Source organism: Typha angustifolia, chromosome 2 (genome assembly GCF_048772165.1).
Source record: "Typha angustifolia cultivar Huaian chromosome 2, ASM4877216v1, whole genome shotgun sequence".
Classification (NCBI taxonomy): Eukaryota; Viridiplantae; Streptophyta; class Magnoliopsida; order Poales; family Typhaceae; genus Typha; species Typha angustifolia.
The window spans coordinates 9,644,260-9,663,569 of NC_133240.1; the positions used below are offsets into that span (position 1 = coordinate 9,644,260).

The following is a 19,310-nucleotide window of genomic DNA, read 5'->3' on the forward strand; positions in this document are numbered from 1 at the left end:
AAATCAAATAGATGTCAAGACTGCATCTAGTGGCTCCCCACTAATCTTTCTCTCATTTTAATCCAACACAACCCAACCTTAACCCAAATCTCCGTTTATCTCATTTCAATCCAAACCCAATCCTAACCCATCTCTCTATTCTAACTCTTAACTCATGTTTGATCTTCTCTCTTCTATTATCCTCTAATTAAACATCTGTTAACTAAATACCTCGTTATAAAATACCTAATTAAACATGTGTTAAACAAATATATCGTTATGAAATACAATCAAGCAAACAAACAAGCCATTTATTTATCTAGATACAACATATAGAAAAATATATATACATTTCTTAATACACATGTATTTCTATATACAAAAAACTAATCGACCCCAAAGAAAAACCAAAATACAGTATATTAGTTTGAATAATACAGGAGACAATATAAGAGGATTTATTATCAAAAAATTGTACTTTATATGTGTTAATACATCATCTTTAGAAACATCATGCCAAATAACCCTATATAATGCACAAAAATTAAGAAGAAGAAATGCAAGCATAGAAACAGAGTGACAAGGAATGTTGCATAGAAAACTCAGATCAATTCAAGTACTGCCTTAAAAGTTGTAACATGACAAAAGCCAAAATATGCTTCAACATAACTCAAGCAAATTAAAATCCAGATAATACAATCAAAACAAGTGCTCCAGGTCCAAGCTAGATCGATTCCTACTAAAATAGCTATCCTTTAACTTGTAGAAGCAGCAGCTCCTCTCTTCCTTGGAGCAGCCTCCGTTCCTGAAACAATGAAAATGAAAATTGCAGATTATTTATCAGGTAGGTAAATTTCTCCAGCAGCCAAGGAAAAAAATGCAAGGCAAATTTTGTGGGTAAACAAATTTAAGGCATTACAACTGAACTCAAGAGTAACTAAATTCTGATGTAATGATTCGTAACGACTGCCTGTATCAATAACATTTACCAAGAAAAGGAACATTACAGACCTTCTCTGAAGTTGCTCTTGAATCTGCGAGGTACATGGCGAAGGTACCTCATCCTTCCAGTGCCTGTGGTCTTCCTTCTGATAGCCTTCACACTCCAGTTATCTGTAACAAATTTAACCAGGATGACGGCCTATAAAGAACTAGTAAGCAATACAAAGTCATACATACAACAATGACTTCTACAAAAATGACAGTTTGTAACACATGAAGATACCACCTTTTACTTATTTGCTTCAACCTACAATCTGTAGACAGTTCAGCACTAGATAGATGAGCAAATATAAAGAGTATTGAGTAAGAGTAGAATTAACTCGGCCATATGTGGTACAGAAAGTGTAACGAGGGAACTAATAGGACTAGCTTCGACACAAGAATCGGTAAGAAAGATACTAAGAAATAGATTGATAGGCACCCCCACCTCTAAGGAGGCTTGTATCAAACGATATTATCCTCATGATCATACTGAATGGTTCGCAAAAAGAAGAATTGGAAATATGGTCAGATTAAGCAAGGAAGGGAACAACCATATAACCAAAGATAAAGACAAACTAGTTAAAATTCTTAAGCCAAATGAAATAGACATAGTAAATAGAAAAACAAACTACATATGAGATTACTTAATCCTACGCTGTAAGTTTTCTAATAACAAACATGATCAGATATGATTGGAGAACGACTCCTAGCATCGACAAAAACTAAGTTTAAATCAACTGATCTAGTTTAAACTTAGTAGAAAAGGCCAATATACACAATAACGTAATTGTTTAGAAAGAAGCAATAAGTATACCAAGCCAAATACCTACGTCTTACAACAGGAGAAGAATAGCGACTGCAATATTAAGCAGACCAAGAATCCAACTACGGAATAATAAGGATGAGAAGGTCGATAAGAGGCTTACACTTGCGAATGCGAGCAGAGGGATAACCGCAGGAGGAGCAGGTGCTCTTCTGGAGGTGGAAGCTCCTGCGGCCACACCTCACGCAGAGTGTGTGGGTCTTGTTCCTCCGCTTCCCGAAGCTACCTGTGCCCTTACCCTGCCATGAGAAACAGCCTTTGGGGTTAGGATTAGGTTAGAAAGAAGATGATGGAGGAGGAATTAGGGTTAGAGTTCGCGCATTTGCTTACCATTTCGAAGCGTTCTCGTCTCTCTTTCCCCCGAGATCGGTAAGCGGCGTCCTACTGAGAGATCAAAACCCTAAAACGAAGAGGAGGGCTTTTATAGCCACTTATTTCGGTCGACTTAGCAAATTACGTGAATACCCTCTAAAATTGCAATAATGGTGATATTTTATTGTACGTATAGATTTAAGTTTGGCAAACTGGCATTCAAGCTTCCATAGCATAGTGGTAGTGCGTTCGCTTCGTAAGCGAAAGGTCGCGAGTTCGATCCTCGCTGGGAGCTACAATTATTTTAATTTTTATTATTTTTATAGTTTTTTGGTTCTTTACCTACTTAGCCATAAAAATAGATAAATTGCACGTAGACTAATCATAACTCAAAAGTGGTCTACAGATGCTCAGGTGCTGCCGCAAATTTATGCTTCATTCCGCTGCAATAACACCATAAGTTAAACCGAGTCCGCGGAATAACAGAATCGATCCTCCCCATTATTTTATACCTTTCCCTCCGTTCTAAGACCAAGGACACGGTCTAGTGTAGGTTGTCATTGAGACATTAAACCAAACAGTTCGAGAGAAGAGAGAGATGTTAATGGTTGGCCATTCCTCTTCTTCGAAACCCTAACCTTATACCGTGCTCCCAATAGCATCCGGATTCTGAGTTTGCCCTTTGATCGAAGCACTTGAGATGGTTCCAACCTTGCTCTAGGGTTTTCTCGAGCTGTTGAATGCTCCAGGTACTTTAACTGATCGAAGAAGTCTTGCTTTGAATGAGCTATTTCTACCTGCATTTGGTTGCAATCTCTCTCATTTCTAACAGAAATGTGATACTCTCCATACGTTTTGATCTACTTAGTTGGATTGACCCCTGGGCATTTGAAAATGGCGTCGAAAACTGAAAGAGCACGGGCGGCGTTGAACGCCATGAAGTCTCTTGGGTTCTCCAAGAAAGTTGCAACTCCTGTTCTGAAGAACCTACTTAGTTTGTATGGTAACAAGTGGGAACTCATCGAAGACGAGAACTATCGAGTTCTCGCGGATGCCATACTTGACATGCAGGTGAAGTTATGGCTACCAAAATCTTGACTTGGTATAAATAGTGGATATGGTTGCTAAACATGTTATCCTTTTCAGGAGAACGGTGCCCAGGACAAGATGGTTGATGATGTATGTAGTGCGTTTTCTTTGAGTCTTACTTCTTTCCTTATCTCCATATGGAGTGTTAAACGTTTGGTTAAATGTAGCAGGATATGGATGGTAAGAAGAAGGAAGTTGCGGTCGATGATGAGCAAGAGCCTCTCAGAACAAGAGTAAGGATTAGGCAAGAGGATCAAGATCCTTCGCCTTCAATGTGTAGCCCTGATTTGCCTGATGAGACTCCATTGAAGAGGCCAAAGCTTGAACCAGGCGAAGAGCACATTCAACACAGAGAAGCAGAGGTGCATTCACCCCGGAGGGCTCTTAGAGGCAAATCTATTGAACCACCTCAACCTTGGCAAGAAGAGCAAGCAATTATGCAAATGTCACCTCAGCCATCTCATACATCTGGAAGAACTGGGACAGTTTCACCTGAAACAAGTCGGCGGGAAACTAGAGCTTTAGCTCGCGCACGTCAAGCCAGCCTACAAGCTCAGACAACTTCACTTGTGGTGTCTGGAGGAGAGAAAGATTTAGGGAATGGGAAATTGGTAAATGCCATCTGTCTGAAAGAGCCAAAGGCTGAACCAGGGATAGAGATTCGACAAATGATTGATGCATCTGGCAGTCATACTGGTTCAGTAAGAACAGTGCTTGAGCCATTGAATAGGGACTTTCCAAATGATGAGGCTCCTCTTGCGTTCATCTGTCCTCCTCACTCAACTCCTTCCCGAAGCAGAGGTAGTCAGTTTCTCATGATGTGTTCTCATCACATCATTATTATGCTAGATTACTCAACTTCTTCACCCTTCATTTATCTTCTTATAATTGTTTTCTGTTAATTTTTATATCTGATCTAACTGAATTGATATGATGTTCTGTAGATGATCAAGGTCAGGGAATCCAAGATGATTCTCCAAGGAACATTCCTACTTTGCCAACAAATGTTACGAAAACAACAATAGATCAGCATGGGAATAGTGAGGGTGGAGAAGAGTTTCCTATCACCTCTTGCCAGACTAGGAATAAAGCTGAATTAGTGAACGTGCAAGAACCATCTTCTACTAATGTTGATATAGCCTCCTCTGCTAATGGAGAGGTCAAAATTTCATTAACTTGTAATACAGGTCGCTCTAATTTTCAAATGCCGAGCTTAGAAGCTGTCTATAGGATGGTAGAGGATCGATGCCTCAGGTCATACAGGATTCTGCAACCTGACTTTTCTCTTGGCAACCTCATGAATGAAATCTGCCAGTGTGTTTTGGACCTCAGTAATGAAACAACCACAAATAATCAGGAGAATTCTGTAAAGGTAGATTCTGCAGTGGATTATCTAATAAGATCTGGTGTACACAATATCACTGGTAGCATGGGCATGACTCCAAGTGGTGTTTCCAATATTGCAGATCCAAAATGTTCAGGGACGTTAGCCAATAATGATGGAAATGGTGGAAACCAAAGAGGCAAGAACACGAAGGAACCTCCACTTATTGGAGCCTCAGAAAATAGGCCAGAGGGCGCAATAGTTGTCCAACCACATCATCTTGCGCTTGGCGATGTAAGACCCAATCATGATGTAAATGACATATCTAAAGGGGAAGAAAGATTGCGAATTTCAGTTGTAAATGAAGTAAACAGTGAAAAGTATCCATCTTCTTTTAACTATATACCACAAAACCTTATTTATCAGAATGCTTATGTTAACTTCTCTCTTGCTCGGATCGGTGATGAAGATTGCTGCTCTGATTGTTTTGGTGACTGCTTGTCTGCACCAATACCTTGTGCTTGCGCACGAGAAACTGGAGGGGAATATGCATACACACCAGATGGTGTGGTTAAGATGGAGTTCCTTGAGGAATGTATCTCAATGAACCGTGATCCTCAAAATCATCATCATATTTATTGTAAAGATTGTCCTCTTGAAAGGTCCAAAAATGAGGCTACGCCTGAATCCTGTAAGGGGCATTTAGTCAGAAGGTTTATCAAGGAATGCTGGAGCAAGTGTGGGTGCAACAAGCAGTGTGGCAATCGTGTTGTGCAACGAGGTATCACATGCAATTTGCAGGTAAGGTTTCTTCAAAACTTGACTGAATTTTTATGTTATAATTCTTTGAATATGATTTTGGCTTTCTTCTATTTCACTTTCCTCTAATGGAAGAAAGGTACACAATGTACCTGCCAACTAATCTAATTGGAAAGATGGTAAGACCCTCTCTTGCCTAGTTCTAATTTTAACAGGATGTTTGGCACCACTTTCTAGAGGGTTGACATCATATTAAGTATCAAATTGTAAATGTATTTTATTTCCTTGAATCTTCTGTCATGAGTTGTTCTCCAACTGGCCCCTATTTTGAGACAAGGTTTGGATAAAGTAGGTTTTGCTTTAAACTTGGATCTGTATATAAGCGAATTTCATAATTTCGACTTTCTTCAGTCTCCATATATAATAAATTGCACCCATGTAATTTTTTTACCTTTCAGGTGTTCTTTACATCTGAAGGAAAGGGCTGGGGACTACAGACACTTGATGAATTGCCTAGGGGTGCTTTTGTATGTGAGTATGTTGGTGAGGTGTTAACGAACATGGAACTTTATTACCGGACAGTGCAGAGCACAGGTAATGCAAAGCACACATACCCTGTGCTTCTGGATGCTGATTGGGGCTCAGAAGGTGTTTTGAAGGATGAAGAAGCCCTTTGCTTGGATGCAACATTTTATGGAAATGTTGCAAGGTTTGTTAACCACAGGTATGCATTCATTCCTTAATGTGTTGTTTGCCATCTCCTGGAAAGAAGTTACAGCAATATAATAAAGAAAAACTTGATATAGGTAGGCAAAACCTGCTGCTTCAAAATGATTGCGATTTTTGGAATTTGAGAGAAAGTTGAAGTGAATATAGAGAGTGCAAAATATGCTGCTGTAACTGATCTATATATTCCTAGTTCTTGCAAATCAACTGAATTTTGGTATATGAATTTTCTGTTGACTGACAAAAAAAGAAGAGTTTGGACTTAAATCATCCACAGTTTCTCTCATGATCTTGATCATTCAAGTGCTTTAGGTGTTATGATGCAAATTTGGTTGAAATTCCAGTTGAAGTGGAGACACCAGATCATCACTATTATCATGTACGTGACCTAAGCTGCTGCCTCCAAATTTGTAGTCTTTTATATTCAAATTAGCACCAGCAAGTTAATGGTCTTGAGGCTTCATATTGTTTGTATCATGCAGCTTGCTTTTTTCACAACAAGAAAAGTAGAAGCATTCGAGGAGCTAACATGGGTAAGCCGCATCACATACTTGTCTAGGAAATTTAACTTTTATCCAATACTGCAAATATGTTTTATTTATTTAATTCTAACTTATTTGTTATTTAAAATTACGATTCATTGTAGTTTTATTTTTGGTCTCGGATGGAATTCCAATAATTGTACTGATATATTGATTCACAGTCTATTTGTCTTTCTACCTAACCGTCTGGCCATCATTGTATGCATACACATTTACCAGATGAAGATCTGTTGAATCTAAGATGCATGCTTAAACTAAAATGCAAAAAGTTGGGAGAAGACCCAACTGGTTATTACTATTATTGGCGAGAGGGAAAGCTCAGTTATTCATCTATCAATAATCGTGTTATGTCTTGATCTGACCTACACCAACCTTGTTTGCTGCTTGTCTATAACATGCTGATAAGGAACAGACTTCATGATAGTCAAAACAACCTCTATTTTCATTGATGAGTGAGCATAGACTAAACCTTTTTGGAACTTGAGAGAAAGTGAAGTGAATATAGGAAGTGCAAAAGATGCTGTTCTCTGATACTGTTAGGTTTGTCAAGTAAGCTTTCCTATTCTTCTATGGTACCAGCTGACATTTATTCCTGCCAACTCCTAAGCTTAAAGATAGTGCCTACATCTTGGGCTCAAGTTAAGGTAAGCTCAGTATTACCTGGAGCTTAATTGGAACATGTTCGTAGCATTTAGGATTTAAATTCTATCTCTTGCTGAAAGCTGATAATTTCAAGTAATCAAGATAGCGTGTTGTTTCTTGATATCCCTCATATGGTTTGTTTGCAGGATTACGGAATTGATTTTGATGATCATGATCATCCTATCAAAGCATTCCGATGTAGATGTGGAAGCAGATATTGCCGAGATCTGAAACGTACAAGTATGCTCTCCTAATTCTTTTAATCTCAAACATCAAGCTGTAACTATTTTGAGAAGTTTCTTAGAATGTCAGAGTTATGACATTATTTATTAGCAATTTCATCGCTCCTTCAGTATGCCTGAAGTAAGTTGGTCATTTTTCTTTTCTTTTCCTCCAGCGCATTATCTTCACATGTCATTTGCATATGAAACTTGCATGTAGATGAGTTCCAGCACATCCACCAGCATGCAAGCTCCGGCATACAATTGCCGTAGCACCATACCTCTACTTGGTCACTAAATTTCTAATATCGACCCTCAATCCATAGAGAAATGCTTATAAAATACCCCCATGATGGGGGTAAATGTTCGTTGTACCCAAAGATAGGGAGACAGCTTCAAAAATTTGACTTTCTTTTCGATGTTAAGGCAACTTTCCTTTTCATTTGTGTGCTTCCCATCAGCACATATATTGCTAACTTCAACAGAAGAAATGCCGTGCATATCTCAAAGGCTCTTATGCTATGCGTAACTATTAGATTTATTTGTCCTGTTTTCAATCTAGTTTTCGTAACATCCTCACTGCCAAAACTAATATGATATTTTCTTCATTTACAGACAGTAGACGCAAGGCATTAGTCTTGAAATGAGCGAAGAGGCACTCACCAAAGATGTCAAGGGTTATTTTTGGGAGCAGAGCTACGAATTGCTTATTTTTGAAGGCATGTACTGATACATGGTAAAATCTTAATCTCATTTTGCTTGACCGAGGTGTATTCTATAGATGTTTTCAACTCCTGTAACTCTAGGTACGGTAGTTAAGGTCATGGAACTGCTACAAATGAGTTGTGGAGTTCTGTAATAGATGGTTGAATAGCGAAGCACTAATTTATATAGATAGAAAATTGACCAAACTTATTTGCAGTTTTGCAGATATCTACAAATATGAAGAACATGTAACATGTTACAATGTAAGATCGTACATCTACATTTCTGTGAAGAAGTTGAATGCAATTAGGTTCCACTCAATGTATGCTAGAGTTACAGGTACTAGCTATATCACCAAAGATAAATAAGCATTCAGTCTCACTGCTCTTGAGACTTGATATTGATACAGGTTCTCTTGTAGTATTACTGGATAACATTTAAACGATACTCGAAAGAGTTTATTAATGGTTATTACGTAAAAATCCCATCAGAATTCAACAGTCCGAAATGAATCCCTCACAATGTTTACGCAGCTACGCGAAAAACTGGCCATTCTGGAATGCCATCAGCATAAGAATACGATAAAAACGCAACCTATAATGCAAAGACAGGCGTCGGCCATCACATCTTATATAATAAGGTAGGCAACTGATAAAATTTAACCTGAAGACACTAAAATCCAGCAAGTAGAATGATTCCAAAATTCAAAACAAAATTAGAAGGTAAAGCCAATCTTCCTTCTTTGTCCAAACACTACTAAAACACTCAAATTTCCTTGCAGAAATGCAGCTAACAGCACCATTACACGATGGCATTGGCAGCGCTAGCAATTCTAGGCCACAGATCAGCACACTCCTTTCCGATAGGTCCTGTGATAGCAGACCCTGCAGAGAACCACAACACCACAATCACTAAAACTGGATTCGGACTTCATATTCATTTTTTAAAATCACTCCATACTAAACTAATTAAGTCAAGTTTGTAATAAAACTCAACTATATCCATTAACCCAGCTAAAATGAACAAACATGATCACAGCAATCATAAGTTCAATGTTATAGCTAACGAATTATGTTTGCATTCAAAAATCAAATGTCGAGGGAATCAATTTCACGTACCCTTCATTTCTCCCTTGGGGTTAACAATAACTCCAGCATTATCTACAAAATTGGCATATAAATAGCAAGATTAGAAACAAATTTGCATAAAGCTAATAATATTAGAAAATTATAGTGTGTCAAACAAAGTAAAACATGACAAGATAAAGCATAGAAAAACATCAAACGGATTATGCTTTCAATTATTTTGTAAACAAAAAGCAAATGACGGGGAACATAATATTCCTTACATGCTGCTGCACAAGTGACAATATGCATAAACTTCATCAATACTATTCAAAATGCTTCTTTGTCCAGCAAAAAATAAGATGATTTGGTCATAAAATGTACCAGGAGACAGGTAACATGATGCAAAATTAAGAAAACATCATGCTGTTTAATACTGGTTGAATTCATTTATGCTTCTCACTGAGAAATGACCAAACAGAGGCCACTCTTTGCAAGTGTCGAAGCAACTCTAAATAGCTCTCAATAAGCATTGCCGATTATAAATTGGTAATAAATACAAACGAAATGGTTCAACGAGGAAACAGCTTAATAATCTAAAAGGGATTGTATTTATCACAACTATCAGAAACATGCTATCATAAAAAAGAACACAATACCTTCAAAGTACATGTATACACCATCCTTTCGGCGCCAAGGCTTGCGCTGCCTGACGATGACGGCAGGCATGACCTTCTTCCTGAGGTCAGGCTTTCCCTTCTTGACTGTAGCCATCACCATGTCTCCGACACAGGCCGAGGGGAGCCGATTGAGACGGCCCTTAATTCCCTTCACTGAGATGATGTAGAGATTCTTTGCGCCAGTGTTGTCGGCACAATTCACTGTCGCTGCCACCGGCAGACCCAGCGACATCCGGAACTTATTTCCGGCGCTACCTCCGCGCCCTACATAACATGAACCAAATAAACCATATCCATGGACCTAAGCACATAGCAAACAACCAAAAGCATATACTACACCTAAATAAACTTACAACATAATTTATCTACAAAAGAAAGCAATCTTTAATCTGACAAGCAATATATGACCAAAATATACTATTCAGAAACTATACTTTCTATTTCCATGGAATGCATCACAGATCACGGAGAGAACATCAAAAATTAGATCACTCCTTCCATCCTAAACCCTAAACCCTAAATTTCAACAGCAATATAGGAAGCATCGACAAAGATCCAATCTTGGAGGAGGCTTCTATCTCAGTGCATCGGATCTCATTGAAGTAAGCATGAGATCTAGTACGTAACACGGTAACAGTGATGAGATGAAGAGAACTAAGCCCATGACTAAAACACAGTTCTATGAGATTAATCCCCAAAACTATGAACAAGGGGGTCGAGAACCACTTTACCTCGCTTCGACATCTTGGAGAGAAAGTGGAGTGTACGACGCCACGCCGGAGTTGGAAGCGAAGGGCGAGAGGTACCAATTTTATACGAGGCGAATTCTAGGGTTTTCGTTCTGTGTCGATGAGGCAAATTACCATTACACCCTCGAACCTTGTTACGGTTTTGCATTTCAGACCCCACATTATGTATTTATTTATTTCTGGTCACACCCCGTCTTCGCATTATTTTTAATTCAACCCTTTATTGTTTTATTAATCACATAAAACACCTTAATGGGGAGTTTTCTCTAAAAATCCGGCGACAACAGCTAGGGGTGGCAAAAATTGACCCGACCCGATAACCCGACACGACAACCCGACTGTTAATTGGGTTTGGGTTTAGTCTAATCGGGTTCGGGTCATAAACGGGTCAACCCGCCTAACCCGATTATTAATCAGGTCGTGTTCGGGTTTATACCACTGACCCGCTTGACCCGTTTAACCTGTTTAAGTAAACGGGTCGGGTCGGGTCGGGTCGGGTCGGGTCGACCCGCAAACCCGCTATATATATATATAAGTTTTTAACCCTAACCCTAATACTCAACACTAGTTGAGTGAGTCCCCAAATCGGCCAAATCCCGATCCCGCAGCCGTCGCACCTCGGCCTTTACCCATGCCCGCAACCATCGCCCCTTGGCCCTTACCCATGCCCGTAACCGTCGCCCCTTGGCCCTTACCCATGCTCGCAGTCGTCGCCCCTTGGCCCTTACCCATGCTCGCAGCCGTCTCCTCGTCGTCTTCTTCCATTAGATCGGCTTAATGGTGCACCGACCGAGAGGGCAATGATGACCGCGGCAGTGGTGGAGAGTGGAGACAACGGTAAGCTCTTGCTTCCATTAGATTAGCTTAATGGTCTTCTTCCATTAGATCCCTTCTTCTTCGAAATCTCATCATCTCTTCCCCTCCTCCCTCTCACCTCCACCGCCGCCAATGGTAAGCTCTCGTCGCCACCGCAGCCTTCTCTCCTCATCTCCGACGGGCCTCCCACTCTCTTGCAGCCTTGCCTCTCCTCAGACTTCCGACGAAAATCTAAAGGCTCGATCTTCTCTGATCCTCCCTCTCGAGGCCTCGCCTCCACCGCCACCCTTCTCTCCTTAGATCTCCGACGGATCGCCATCCTTCTTGCACGCCTGCCTGCCCGCCCCATCGTCGTCGCTGTCGGTCGATCGATCTACCACGCCATCGCCGTCAGTCTCCGATCTCTATCATTGAGGAGTTGGATTTGTTACCGACTTATAGTTGTAATTAAGGATTTGTGTTAGGATTTGTGGGTTAATGGCTTGTATAACTGAGAGTTTATTGTATAAAAGATTCTATTTGTGTTAGCCCAGTCAATTGTATAATAAATTCTGTTTGAATGCAGGGTTAATGGCTTAATACTTATAATTATTATTTTTATGTTGTATAAATTTTGAGTTGAAAAGATATTATTGTATAATGTATTATTTATATAGTGTAAATTAGTAAATATTAATTTTTATATGGGGTTAAATAGTAAATAATTAAATATTATTGTATTATTCGGGTCGTGTTAATACGACCCATTTTTTAAACGGGTTACACGGGTTGTGCTGTTTTAACCCGACCCATTTAATAAACGGGTTACACGGGTTGTCGTGTTACCCGTTTAATAAACGGGTCGTGTTCGTGTTTACTAAATACAACCCGTTTAATAATCGAGTCGTGTTCGTGTTAGGGAGATGTTGACCCGACCCGAATCTGACCCGACCCGATTGCCACCCCTAACAACAGCGGTTCAGGTTGTCTTTTGGTAATTTATTAAAATTCAGGCGCCGAATTGAAAACAGTCAAAGGAAGGTTGACATGGTCAGCCCATTACCAAGTTATTGGGCTTCTTTGCCTGTGGTGAGCCAGAACTCGTCGCCGAGCTTGCCCTTAGCTAGATGTATGGGCTTTCCCTTGAAGTCTGCGACGATAATGATCTCGCCGCCGAGCGCGGCACGAATTAAACGTTACCCCCCCCCCCCCCCCCCACCCCAGTCCCCACCCAACTTTAACTTATAGAAAAGAGGAACAAATTTAACGAGCTTTATACTTACTCATCTACGTTTTCTAAATATCACATAAGCCACGTCAGCACCTCGTCGGCGAACGGCGACTACCCCGACTGGCGGCGGCGCATCGTCGCCTGCTCGGAAACTTCCGATCGCTCTTGCGATGTTGAACGCGAAGGGATTGGATTCTTCGTCCATGGGGCTTTATGATGAAGAAGGGTTAATCGCCACCGTCCGCGCTAACCAATGGTCAATGGATTAAATCCTGGCCGTTGATGTTTCAGAAATCTCGTTGAAGCCCACCAAAGTAGAGGAGAAGATCATCTTTAGTCAAAAGAAAAAAAAGCACTTGTAGTTTATCCTCTAATTATCCTTATAATATTATATCAAATGCTAAGTAATATATATTATGAGGTGTATTTAAATTATAGCTGTTCTTTCAAGCTATCGGCATAATGTTGAAGTGAAACAAAATCGCCGTTGAAATTAATACTATAACTTTCTTAATTACTGATTAAAATAAAAAAAAGAAAAGCATCTACCAACTTTGTTAAAGTTAATTGATCATAAAAAAGAAAATTATTCCCCATTGCTCACCTAGTGGAATTCCAATGCACTATCTTACATGGAATCATCATCCCTTTTGAGAACTTTTTCCTAGAGTCTATGTATGAGATCCATCACTTGAAAGCCAAAGTGATCTGATCTTATCTCCTTCTTAAACTTTTGCCAAGGCTCTGACTAGAAAGGCAATAAAGGCAGCCTGAGATCATTTGACAACCAAACTTATAGATTTCTTTCTTCGTGTCGGAGAGTTGTATATATAAGCAACTAAGGTGGTATCATTTGAGAGCAAGTTAGTTCTACAAGACCAGTTTATATATATATTGATGATCAATTGGAGTCTCATTAGGAGCAAGAAGATGGAAGCAATGAAGTTGGAAAAGAATGAAGTGATTCTGCTGAGTATTAGACACAATTCAGTGATCCGATGGTGGCGGCGATCCACGAGCAAGAAGCAAGTTTTCTCGAAATTGAGGTATCGTTGGAGGAATGCGATGAGATCTTCGCGAAGGCGCACCGCGAAATTTGCTTATGATTTAGAGAGCTACTCTCAGAATTTTGATGATGGATGCATCCTCCTTGGAGCAAATAGATTCTGAAGTAATTATACTCTAGCTCTTAAGAGGGTTAGTGATTAGGGATTTGCGGATCTTTGTAGGGATAGAAGTGGGTGGGACTTTTGTAATTTAATTATATTTGAATTTTTACTTTAGCATATATAATCGAATGAATATATATTTATTTTATAATTGATGTATATTTTATTATAATAGACTACGTATAATTTATATATATGATATGCACTAAAAATTAAATATAATTAAATCGCTTCGGAAAATTTCAATTGGCTGATGCATAGCTGTTAGATTCTTTTCAGCTCAGCTCTCAGGAGTTTCAAACATCATTCATCAACTTAAATTTAGTTTCAAAAGAGAAATAAAATTAATATATTTAAATCTCTGATATTTCTTTCTTTCTTTCTTCTTCATCTGGTTTTTAATTATTGTTCAATGGAATAAATAAGATAATGGTATAAAAAAATTGGGGACAAAACAATGGTATAAAGAAATTCTTTTATTATCTTAAGCAATTAATTTAATCATAAACTAATTTTGATTACTTAAAAGAATATAAAGCAGCCAGAAAGGATCTATTAAGTAAAGCACATTGGTTTTGTATCCATCATCCAAACCATAGAATGATGACAAGATTATCATCCACTAAACTTCCAAACATTACCATCATCCTTGGAATTTTGCAGATAAACCCAAAAGCAGAGGGGGCTTTCTGCAATATAGTTAAAATAAAGATGGCAATGTGGAAAAAAATATATATTATATAAAACAAGAGGAGATTTTTAATTTTTATTTTAGGAATTAAGAATGCATCAAATATCAAATGGTAAGGCTCCTAAATTAATTATACTGTAGTGCCCCTAAGGTGCCATCACCATCATAACACAAAACAGTTTAATTATCTAAATATATGATTAACAGTAATTTTGTTGAAAATATTGCTGAAGATATCCTTAAATGGGTTTTATCGCCCATTGTTCTGAGTTGAATAACGCATTTACAAGTTAGGTATATGGTTTGTTCCCCAAACTTCGGCATATAATGCTATGCAACACTAGGCAGAGGCATCTCGTGCCAACAAAATATCAAAGTCAGAATCTCTAAAAGGTCAATCTACTCCCTGATCGGTAGCCAAGTCGAATAATATGTCATAATCTTTTACACGCAACACCGTGATCTTTTATATTATTATTATTATTATTATTTGACATTTTAGGCTACTATTGCCTTGCCTTGGTCGACTTGTCCACTGTAGATAATAAACCAAGATTAATAAATAAATAAAAAAGTCCGTCATATTGATAGCAGCCAGTGGATGGTTTAATTTAATCTGAAAGAGGTAATTAATGCCTAATATTTGCTTTAATTTATACTGTTCAAAACCAATACATGGGAAATGATATAAAATTATTAGGGATAAGTTAAACAAATGTTTTGAAAAAAGATATTAAGCACGTCGAGGGGCTTAGATTAGCGTTCTTGTTATGCAAATGATATTATTTAAAGTAGTCAATTAAGATCAAAAGATTCCATCTCAAAGACTTTGCTTTAAAATAACGAAATAATCTCTAACAATACGGGCTTTAAATCTAATACGAGATTTAGGAGGGGCTTTTGAGTAAGAATGTATATACGTAATCTGTCTCCCATAGCTCGTCGTTAGAGGGGTTTTACTCCTTTTGAGATGGAACTCGGATTCCTTCTTTCTTCCTTCTCCTTTCCTCTCAAATATCTCTCCTTTCCATCACTTCTCCATCTATAACACCGCTATTTGATTCAGAGGAGGTAAGATTACGAGAAACCCACTTCGATTTTGCACTATGTTATCTTTGTCTTTATTGTTTTCTTTCGATTTCGTTCGGTTGCATTTGATGGCGGCTGAAGAGTCCTTTTTTTGGGTTGCATGTAGGTTTTTAGATGAGAGTAGGAAAGACCCAATTCGATTCTGCCTCTCCTTTTGCTTATAACTAAGTCGAATTAATTGGACTGAGGATTCCTTCTGCATGTGGAAATATATTGGGCTAAAAAAATTTTAAATCTGTCATGTGATATCTGCTCTAACAGTGTTTGTAACCGAGACAGGATGATAATATTGATGAGATTTTTTTTCCCTTTTCTTAATCTAAATGATGGAACTGGATTAGCTTCATTCAAGATTTTGGTTCCCATAAAAAGATGGCGAAAAAAAAATCCCAATCTGATGCTACTGTTAGTTTGGATTGTCAACCAATTTATAACATGTGGCCCATGTCCCATGCTTCGTTCTCCATGCTTATGGTGGAAATAATGGTATATTTTTGTGTATTTAATCTCTTATGAACTTCCAGTCTATTTGAACTTTTACGCTTTTATGACAAGGCTCTTTCTTTCTGTTTTAGTTAAATGTTCTCATACCACAGCTCTAACTAGTCCTATAGAACTATAGAAGACATCACATTCAATCGATAATGCCCTCATATTTTACTGCTAATGCATAATATAATGAATTTTTTAGAAGAGTCCTGCTTCATTTCTTGTTTTCATTTTCGTGGTTGAATCTAATTTATGATACTCCATATACAGGGCCGACGATACAGTGTGATTTATAGTTTTCGTTGTTTTGGAGAACAAGGCAATGACAGTTGTCATTCTGGAGATTAGAGGGATAAAAAAGATTGTATCAGAAGTGATATAGGTTGAACAATTTTATCTCTGTAGAATCAAAATGAAACAATTTCATAACAGAGGCATTCCCATGCTTGTTTCCTCATCTTTACACTTTCGACCTTCCCCTATTGAAGAGAAGTATCCCAAACTTCTGGATTCTCAACAGGCTTTAATGGAAATGGAACTGAGAAAAAACTCTCTGGCACCACTCCAAAACCCTCTGATGTCCAATAATGGGGTTTACGGGTTTTCATTTTCAGCAGCTCCAGTGTTCGATTCAGATCTTCATATTGACGCAATATCACCTCATGAGAAGCATACTTTCGATGCTCCATATATTTCAAAATTGTCAGATCGCAATTCCTCCTTGCCCTCCACATTTTCATTATATTCAGCAACATGCCAACCTTCATTGAATACTTATCCTGAAGAATCTGCTGAAATTACTTGGCATCCAGAATCAGTTCAAGGAATAACTGATTACCCAGATCATGTCAATCTCAACAATCAGATCCAAGAAAATCACATTACTAATCCTGGTGACATCAATAAGCAATATGAATGGTCAGATTTGACGGGCTTAATTAATGAAAATTGGAGGGAGCTACTGGATGATAGTGATGCCACTGAGTCTCAGACAAAGGTTTGTACATTTGCATATTGGACTTGGAGATTTACTTTTATGATGCTATGTATATTATCTGTGAGAGATAACAAGATGTTTAATCCTATGAAGTTTTGGTATGTGAATACAACTAGCAGATTGGTGGAGTAAGTTCATCAAAGAAGAAAACTAGTTCTTATAAGTGTTTATGATATTAATTTATGCTTACTATGAGGCTAAGGAGAGGACTGTTATAGTATTAATTAGTGCTTTCCCAGATTGAGCGCTACTCTTGAACTTATATGACCTTTTTATAGGTAATACATTCAGCAGTTCATGTGCCTGCAGACTTTTCAGTTCACAATTCACAAACCCATCTATCACTTCCTTCCCATTCCAGTGAGCTTTCTAGCGCCACTGGTCCATCTTCTTCTACAAATGCAGCTCCAGCCAAGTCACGAATGAGATGGACGCCAGAACTCCATGAACTTTTTGTAGAAGCTGTAAAGAAGCTTGGTGGAAGTGAAAGTAATTGTTGCTCTGTGGAACTCGTGTTATTTTTATTTATATACTTTCTCGCTAACTTATTATGCTTTGAGTTCCTTGCATTAATTTCTGTTTCTTCTGCTCTATAGAAGCAACCCCTAAGGGCGTGCGGAAGCTCATGAAGGTTGAGGGTTTGACCATCTACCATGTAAAAAGCCACCTGCAGGTTCATCATTTGTACCCTTTTCTGTAGTTACATAAGCTTTATCATTTTAGGTCTTTTTTCTTTTCTTATGGACCCTTTTCTTATGTTCCAGAAATATCGAACAGCAAGGTTCAGACCAGAATCAATAGAAGGTTTGCCAATCTTGTACCAATTATCATAACTTTTGGTGTTAGAGTTCATTTTTATTGCTTCTTTTTTACTTACGAAGTATGTCATGTCAAATGGCACATATTCGCATGCGGTTCGAAGTATGTCATGTCAAATGGCACATATTCGCATGCGGTTCCACTGTTTGAATTTGAAGACCACTCACAGAATTTTCTCACGTGGCAGGAATGTCTAAAAAGATTACTCAAATGGAAGAAGTCTCATCTCTAGACTTAAGAACGTAAGTGGATCATTGCTAATTGGGACTTCTGTAACTTCATTTACTATCTGTACATATCAATTCAATTTCTCTTGCTTTGGTGTTACTGTTTTCCACAATTCAAATTTGTACATTGAGGAAAGAAATAAAGCATAAAGTGCATAGTCAGAGGGCTCTCGGATAAGGTTCATACCAAGTCAAACCTGATCCTATCTCTCTTTCTTGATAGGGGTATGGGGATCACTGAAGCATTGCGAGTTCAGGTTGAAGTCCAGAAACAACTTCACGAACAGCTTGAGGTACTACTGATTAATTATTGTTGCAGTAGAAAATGATGAGATAAAATACTGCTGAATGTAATTCTTAACAGTACATGCAATATTTTCTCAAGTCTTTCTCTAATGGATCTCAGGAAAATTATTATTGGAAAGGATTGTTTGTGTTCAACTAGGTTATTCTCTTCCTCTACAGATTCAAAGGAAGCTGCAGTTGCAAATTGAAGAACAAGGGAGGTATCTTCAGATGATGTTTGAAAAACAATGCCAGGGCATCGACAAGATCAAGGCATCGGCCAATATGGACGATTCATCTACCCAGTTGTCAGAGCCAACAAATACTATCGACATAAGGGAAATTCCTGAAAATGATCATGCCAAAACAGATAAGCGCTCTCCTGGTGCAGGACTAGCAGCAGAGGGTTCTCCGCAACTTATTGACAGGCATAAAATGCTCAAGCATGATAGTAAAATTGAATCCAATATAGTTGGTGGTTCTCATTCCCCACCCTCTAAGAGGTCAAGACATAATTTTGCAGACTTATCTGCTACATCAGCAATTTAACTAACAGAATTATGCTCATTAATATGCTCAAGAGAAGTTCATATTTTGGTACAATCAGGATTTCAATACCTTAGCTAGCAGTTTTCCCTCTTACAGAAATTGCTTTCATATAAATGATGTTTGATAATAAAAGGAACAAGATTTATTATTATTATTATTATTGTGATAATTAGTACCTGATTCACAACTGCTGAATTTGGTGCTTTGATAAACATGTTCTGGAAGATGGAAATGTTGAAATAAAGGATAGAGTAATTGTTGCAAGAATCTGCCTTCTGTACTGACATATTTGATCTTAAAACTTTTGTATACACATATTGTAGGCAGTGACAGAATATTACAATGCATACTCTTCTTATTTCTTCTGATC

General features: G+C 38.2%; 4 protein-coding genes and 2 non-coding genes across 11 annotated transcripts; 3 read left to right on the forward strand and 3 right to left on the reverse strand.

The window, feature by feature from the left end:
- Positions 1 to 568: 568 nt before the first annotated feature.
- LOC140771488 (large ribosomal subunit protein eL37x-like) lies at positions 569 to 2,210 on the reverse strand. The gene is made up of 4 exons (XM_073113070.1): positions 2,117 to 2,210; positions 1,890 to 2,025; positions 991 to 1,092; positions 569 to 784 (listed from the first exon to the last, which is right to left on the reverse strand). The coding sequence occupies exons 1-4, from the start codon at positions 2,117 to 2,119 to the stop codon at positions 735 to 737; spliced, it is 291 nt and encodes a 96-aa protein (XP_072969171.1). The 5' UTR covers positions 2,120 to 2,210; the 3' UTR covers positions 569 to 734.
- Positions 2,211 to 2,321: 111 nt separating this feature from the next.
- On the forward strand, positions 2,322 to 2,393 carry TRNAT-CGU (transfer RNA threonine (anticodon CGU)). The gene has a single exon. It is a non-coding gene; the product is annotated as a tRNA-Thr (tRNA).
- Positions 2,394 to 2,628: 235 nt separating this feature from the next.
- On the forward strand, positions 2,629 to 8,913 carry LOC140770333 (probable inactive histone-lysine N-methyltransferase SUVR2). Of its 5 annotated transcripts, XR_012106013.1 has the most exons (11): positions 2,630 to 2,847; positions 2,967 to 3,169; positions 3,245 to 3,277; positions 3,355 to 3,988; positions 4,132 to 5,312; positions 5,729 to 5,994; positions 6,309 to 6,375; positions 6,479 to 6,529; positions 7,327 to 7,420; positions 8,017 to 8,137; positions 8,324 to 8,913. XR_012106013.1 is itself a non-coding variant. In XM_073111486.1 (10 exons), exons 2-10 carry the CDS (start codon positions 2,993 to 2,995, stop codon positions 8,046 to 8,048), a joined length of 2,535 nt encoding a protein of 844 aa, XP_072967587.1. In that variant the 5' UTR covers positions 2,630 to 2,847; positions 2,967 to 2,992; the 3' UTR covers positions 8,049 to 8,316. The 5 variants fall into 5 exon arrangements, 2 of the variants coding, with proteins under 2 accessions (XP_072967587.1, XP_072967599.1); XR_012106015.1 differs by lacking the exon at positions 8,324 to 8,913 and having other exon boundaries at positions 2,629 to 2,847; positions 6,301 to 6,375; positions 8,017 to 8,316; XM_073111486.1 differs by lacking the exon at positions 8,324 to 8,913 and having other exon boundaries at positions 8,017 to 8,316.
- Positions 8,704 to 12,771, reverse strand: LOC140770360 (large ribosomal subunit protein uL14). Of its 2 annotated transcripts, none has more exons than XM_073111526.1 (4): positions 12,678 to 12,771; positions 9,830 to 10,114; positions 9,225 to 9,266; positions 8,704 to 8,990 (listed from the first exon to the last, which is right to left on the reverse strand). In XM_073111526.1, the coding sequence occupies exons 1-4, from the start codon at positions 12,679 to 12,681 to the stop codon at positions 8,908 to 8,910; spliced, it is 414 nt and encodes a 137-aa protein (XP_072967627.1). In that variant the 5' UTR covers positions 12,682 to 12,771; the 3' UTR covers positions 8,704 to 8,907. The 2 variants fall into 2 exon arrangements, with proteins under 2 accessions (XP_072967627.1, XP_072967618.1); XM_073111517.1 differs by lacking the exon at positions 12,678 to 12,771 and adding an exon at positions 10,582 to 10,732.
- Positions 9,547 to 9,680, reverse strand: LOC140777806 (small nucleolar RNA snoR137). Its single transcript, XR_012107097.1, has one exon. It is a non-coding gene; the product is annotated as a small nucleolar RNA snoR137 (small nucleolar RNA).
- A 2,649-nt stretch (positions 12,772 to 15,420) lies between the features above and the next one.
- On the forward strand, positions 15,421 to 19,293 carry LOC140774240 (protein PHOSPHATE STARVATION RESPONSE 2-like). Its single transcript, XM_073117156.1, has 8 exons — positions 15,421 to 15,556; positions 16,334 to 17,060; positions 17,339 to 17,549; positions 17,657 to 17,733; positions 17,825 to 17,864; positions 18,067 to 18,121; positions 18,330 to 18,399; positions 18,572 to 19,293. The coding sequence occupies exons 2-8, from the start codon at positions 16,476 to 16,478 to the stop codon at positions 18,938 to 18,940; spliced, it is 1,407 nt and encodes a 468-aa protein (XP_072973257.1). The 5' UTR covers positions 15,421 to 15,556; positions 16,334 to 16,475; the 3' UTR covers positions 18,941 to 19,293.
- Positions 19,294 to 19,310: the final 17 nt, after the last annotated feature.

Coding starts and splice junctions, on each gene's coding strand:
- LOC140771488 (XM_073113070.1), bottom strand. Junction 1,093..1,889: donor CTCTGCTCGCATTCGCAAGT/GTAAGCCTCTTA, acceptor AATTTGTTACAG/ATAACTGGAGTGTGAAGGCT. Junction 785..990: donor CAAGAGCAACTTCAGAGAAG/GTCTGTAATGTT, acceptor TCATTGTTTCAG/GAACGGAGGCTGCTCCAAGG.
- LOC140774240 (XM_073117156.1), top strand. CDS start 16,476: ATGAAACAATTTCATAACAGAGGCATTCCCATGCTTGTTTCCTCATCT. Junction 17,061..17,338: donor CCACTGAGTCTCAGACAAAG/GTTTGTACATTT, acceptor ACCTTTTTATAG/GTAATACATTCAGCAGTTCA. Junction 18,400..18,571: donor AACTTCACGAACAGCTTGAG/GTACTACTGATT, acceptor CTTCCTCTACAG/ATTCAAAGGAAGCTGCAGTT.
- LOC140770360 (XM_073111517.1), bottom strand. Junction 9,267..9,829: donor TGTATACATGTACTTTGAAG/GTATTGTGTTCT, acceptor CCAATTTTGTAG/ATAATGCTGGAGTTATTGTT. Junction 8,991..9,224: donor CCCCAAGGGAGAAATGAAGG/GTACGTGAAATT, acceptor GGTTCTCTGCAG/GGTCTGCTATCACAGGACCT.
- LOC140770333 (XM_073111486.1), top strand. CDS start 2,993: ATGGCGTCGAAAACTGAAAGAGCACGGGCGGCGTTGAACGCCATGAAG. Junction 3,989..4,131: donor AACTCCTTCCCGAAGCAGAG/GTAGTCAGTTTC, acceptor GATGTTCTGTAG/ATGATCAAGGTCAGGGAATC. Junction 6,530..7,326: donor CATTCGAGGAGCTAACATGG/GTAAGCCGCATC, acceptor GTTTGTTTGCAG/GATTACGGAATTGATTTTGA.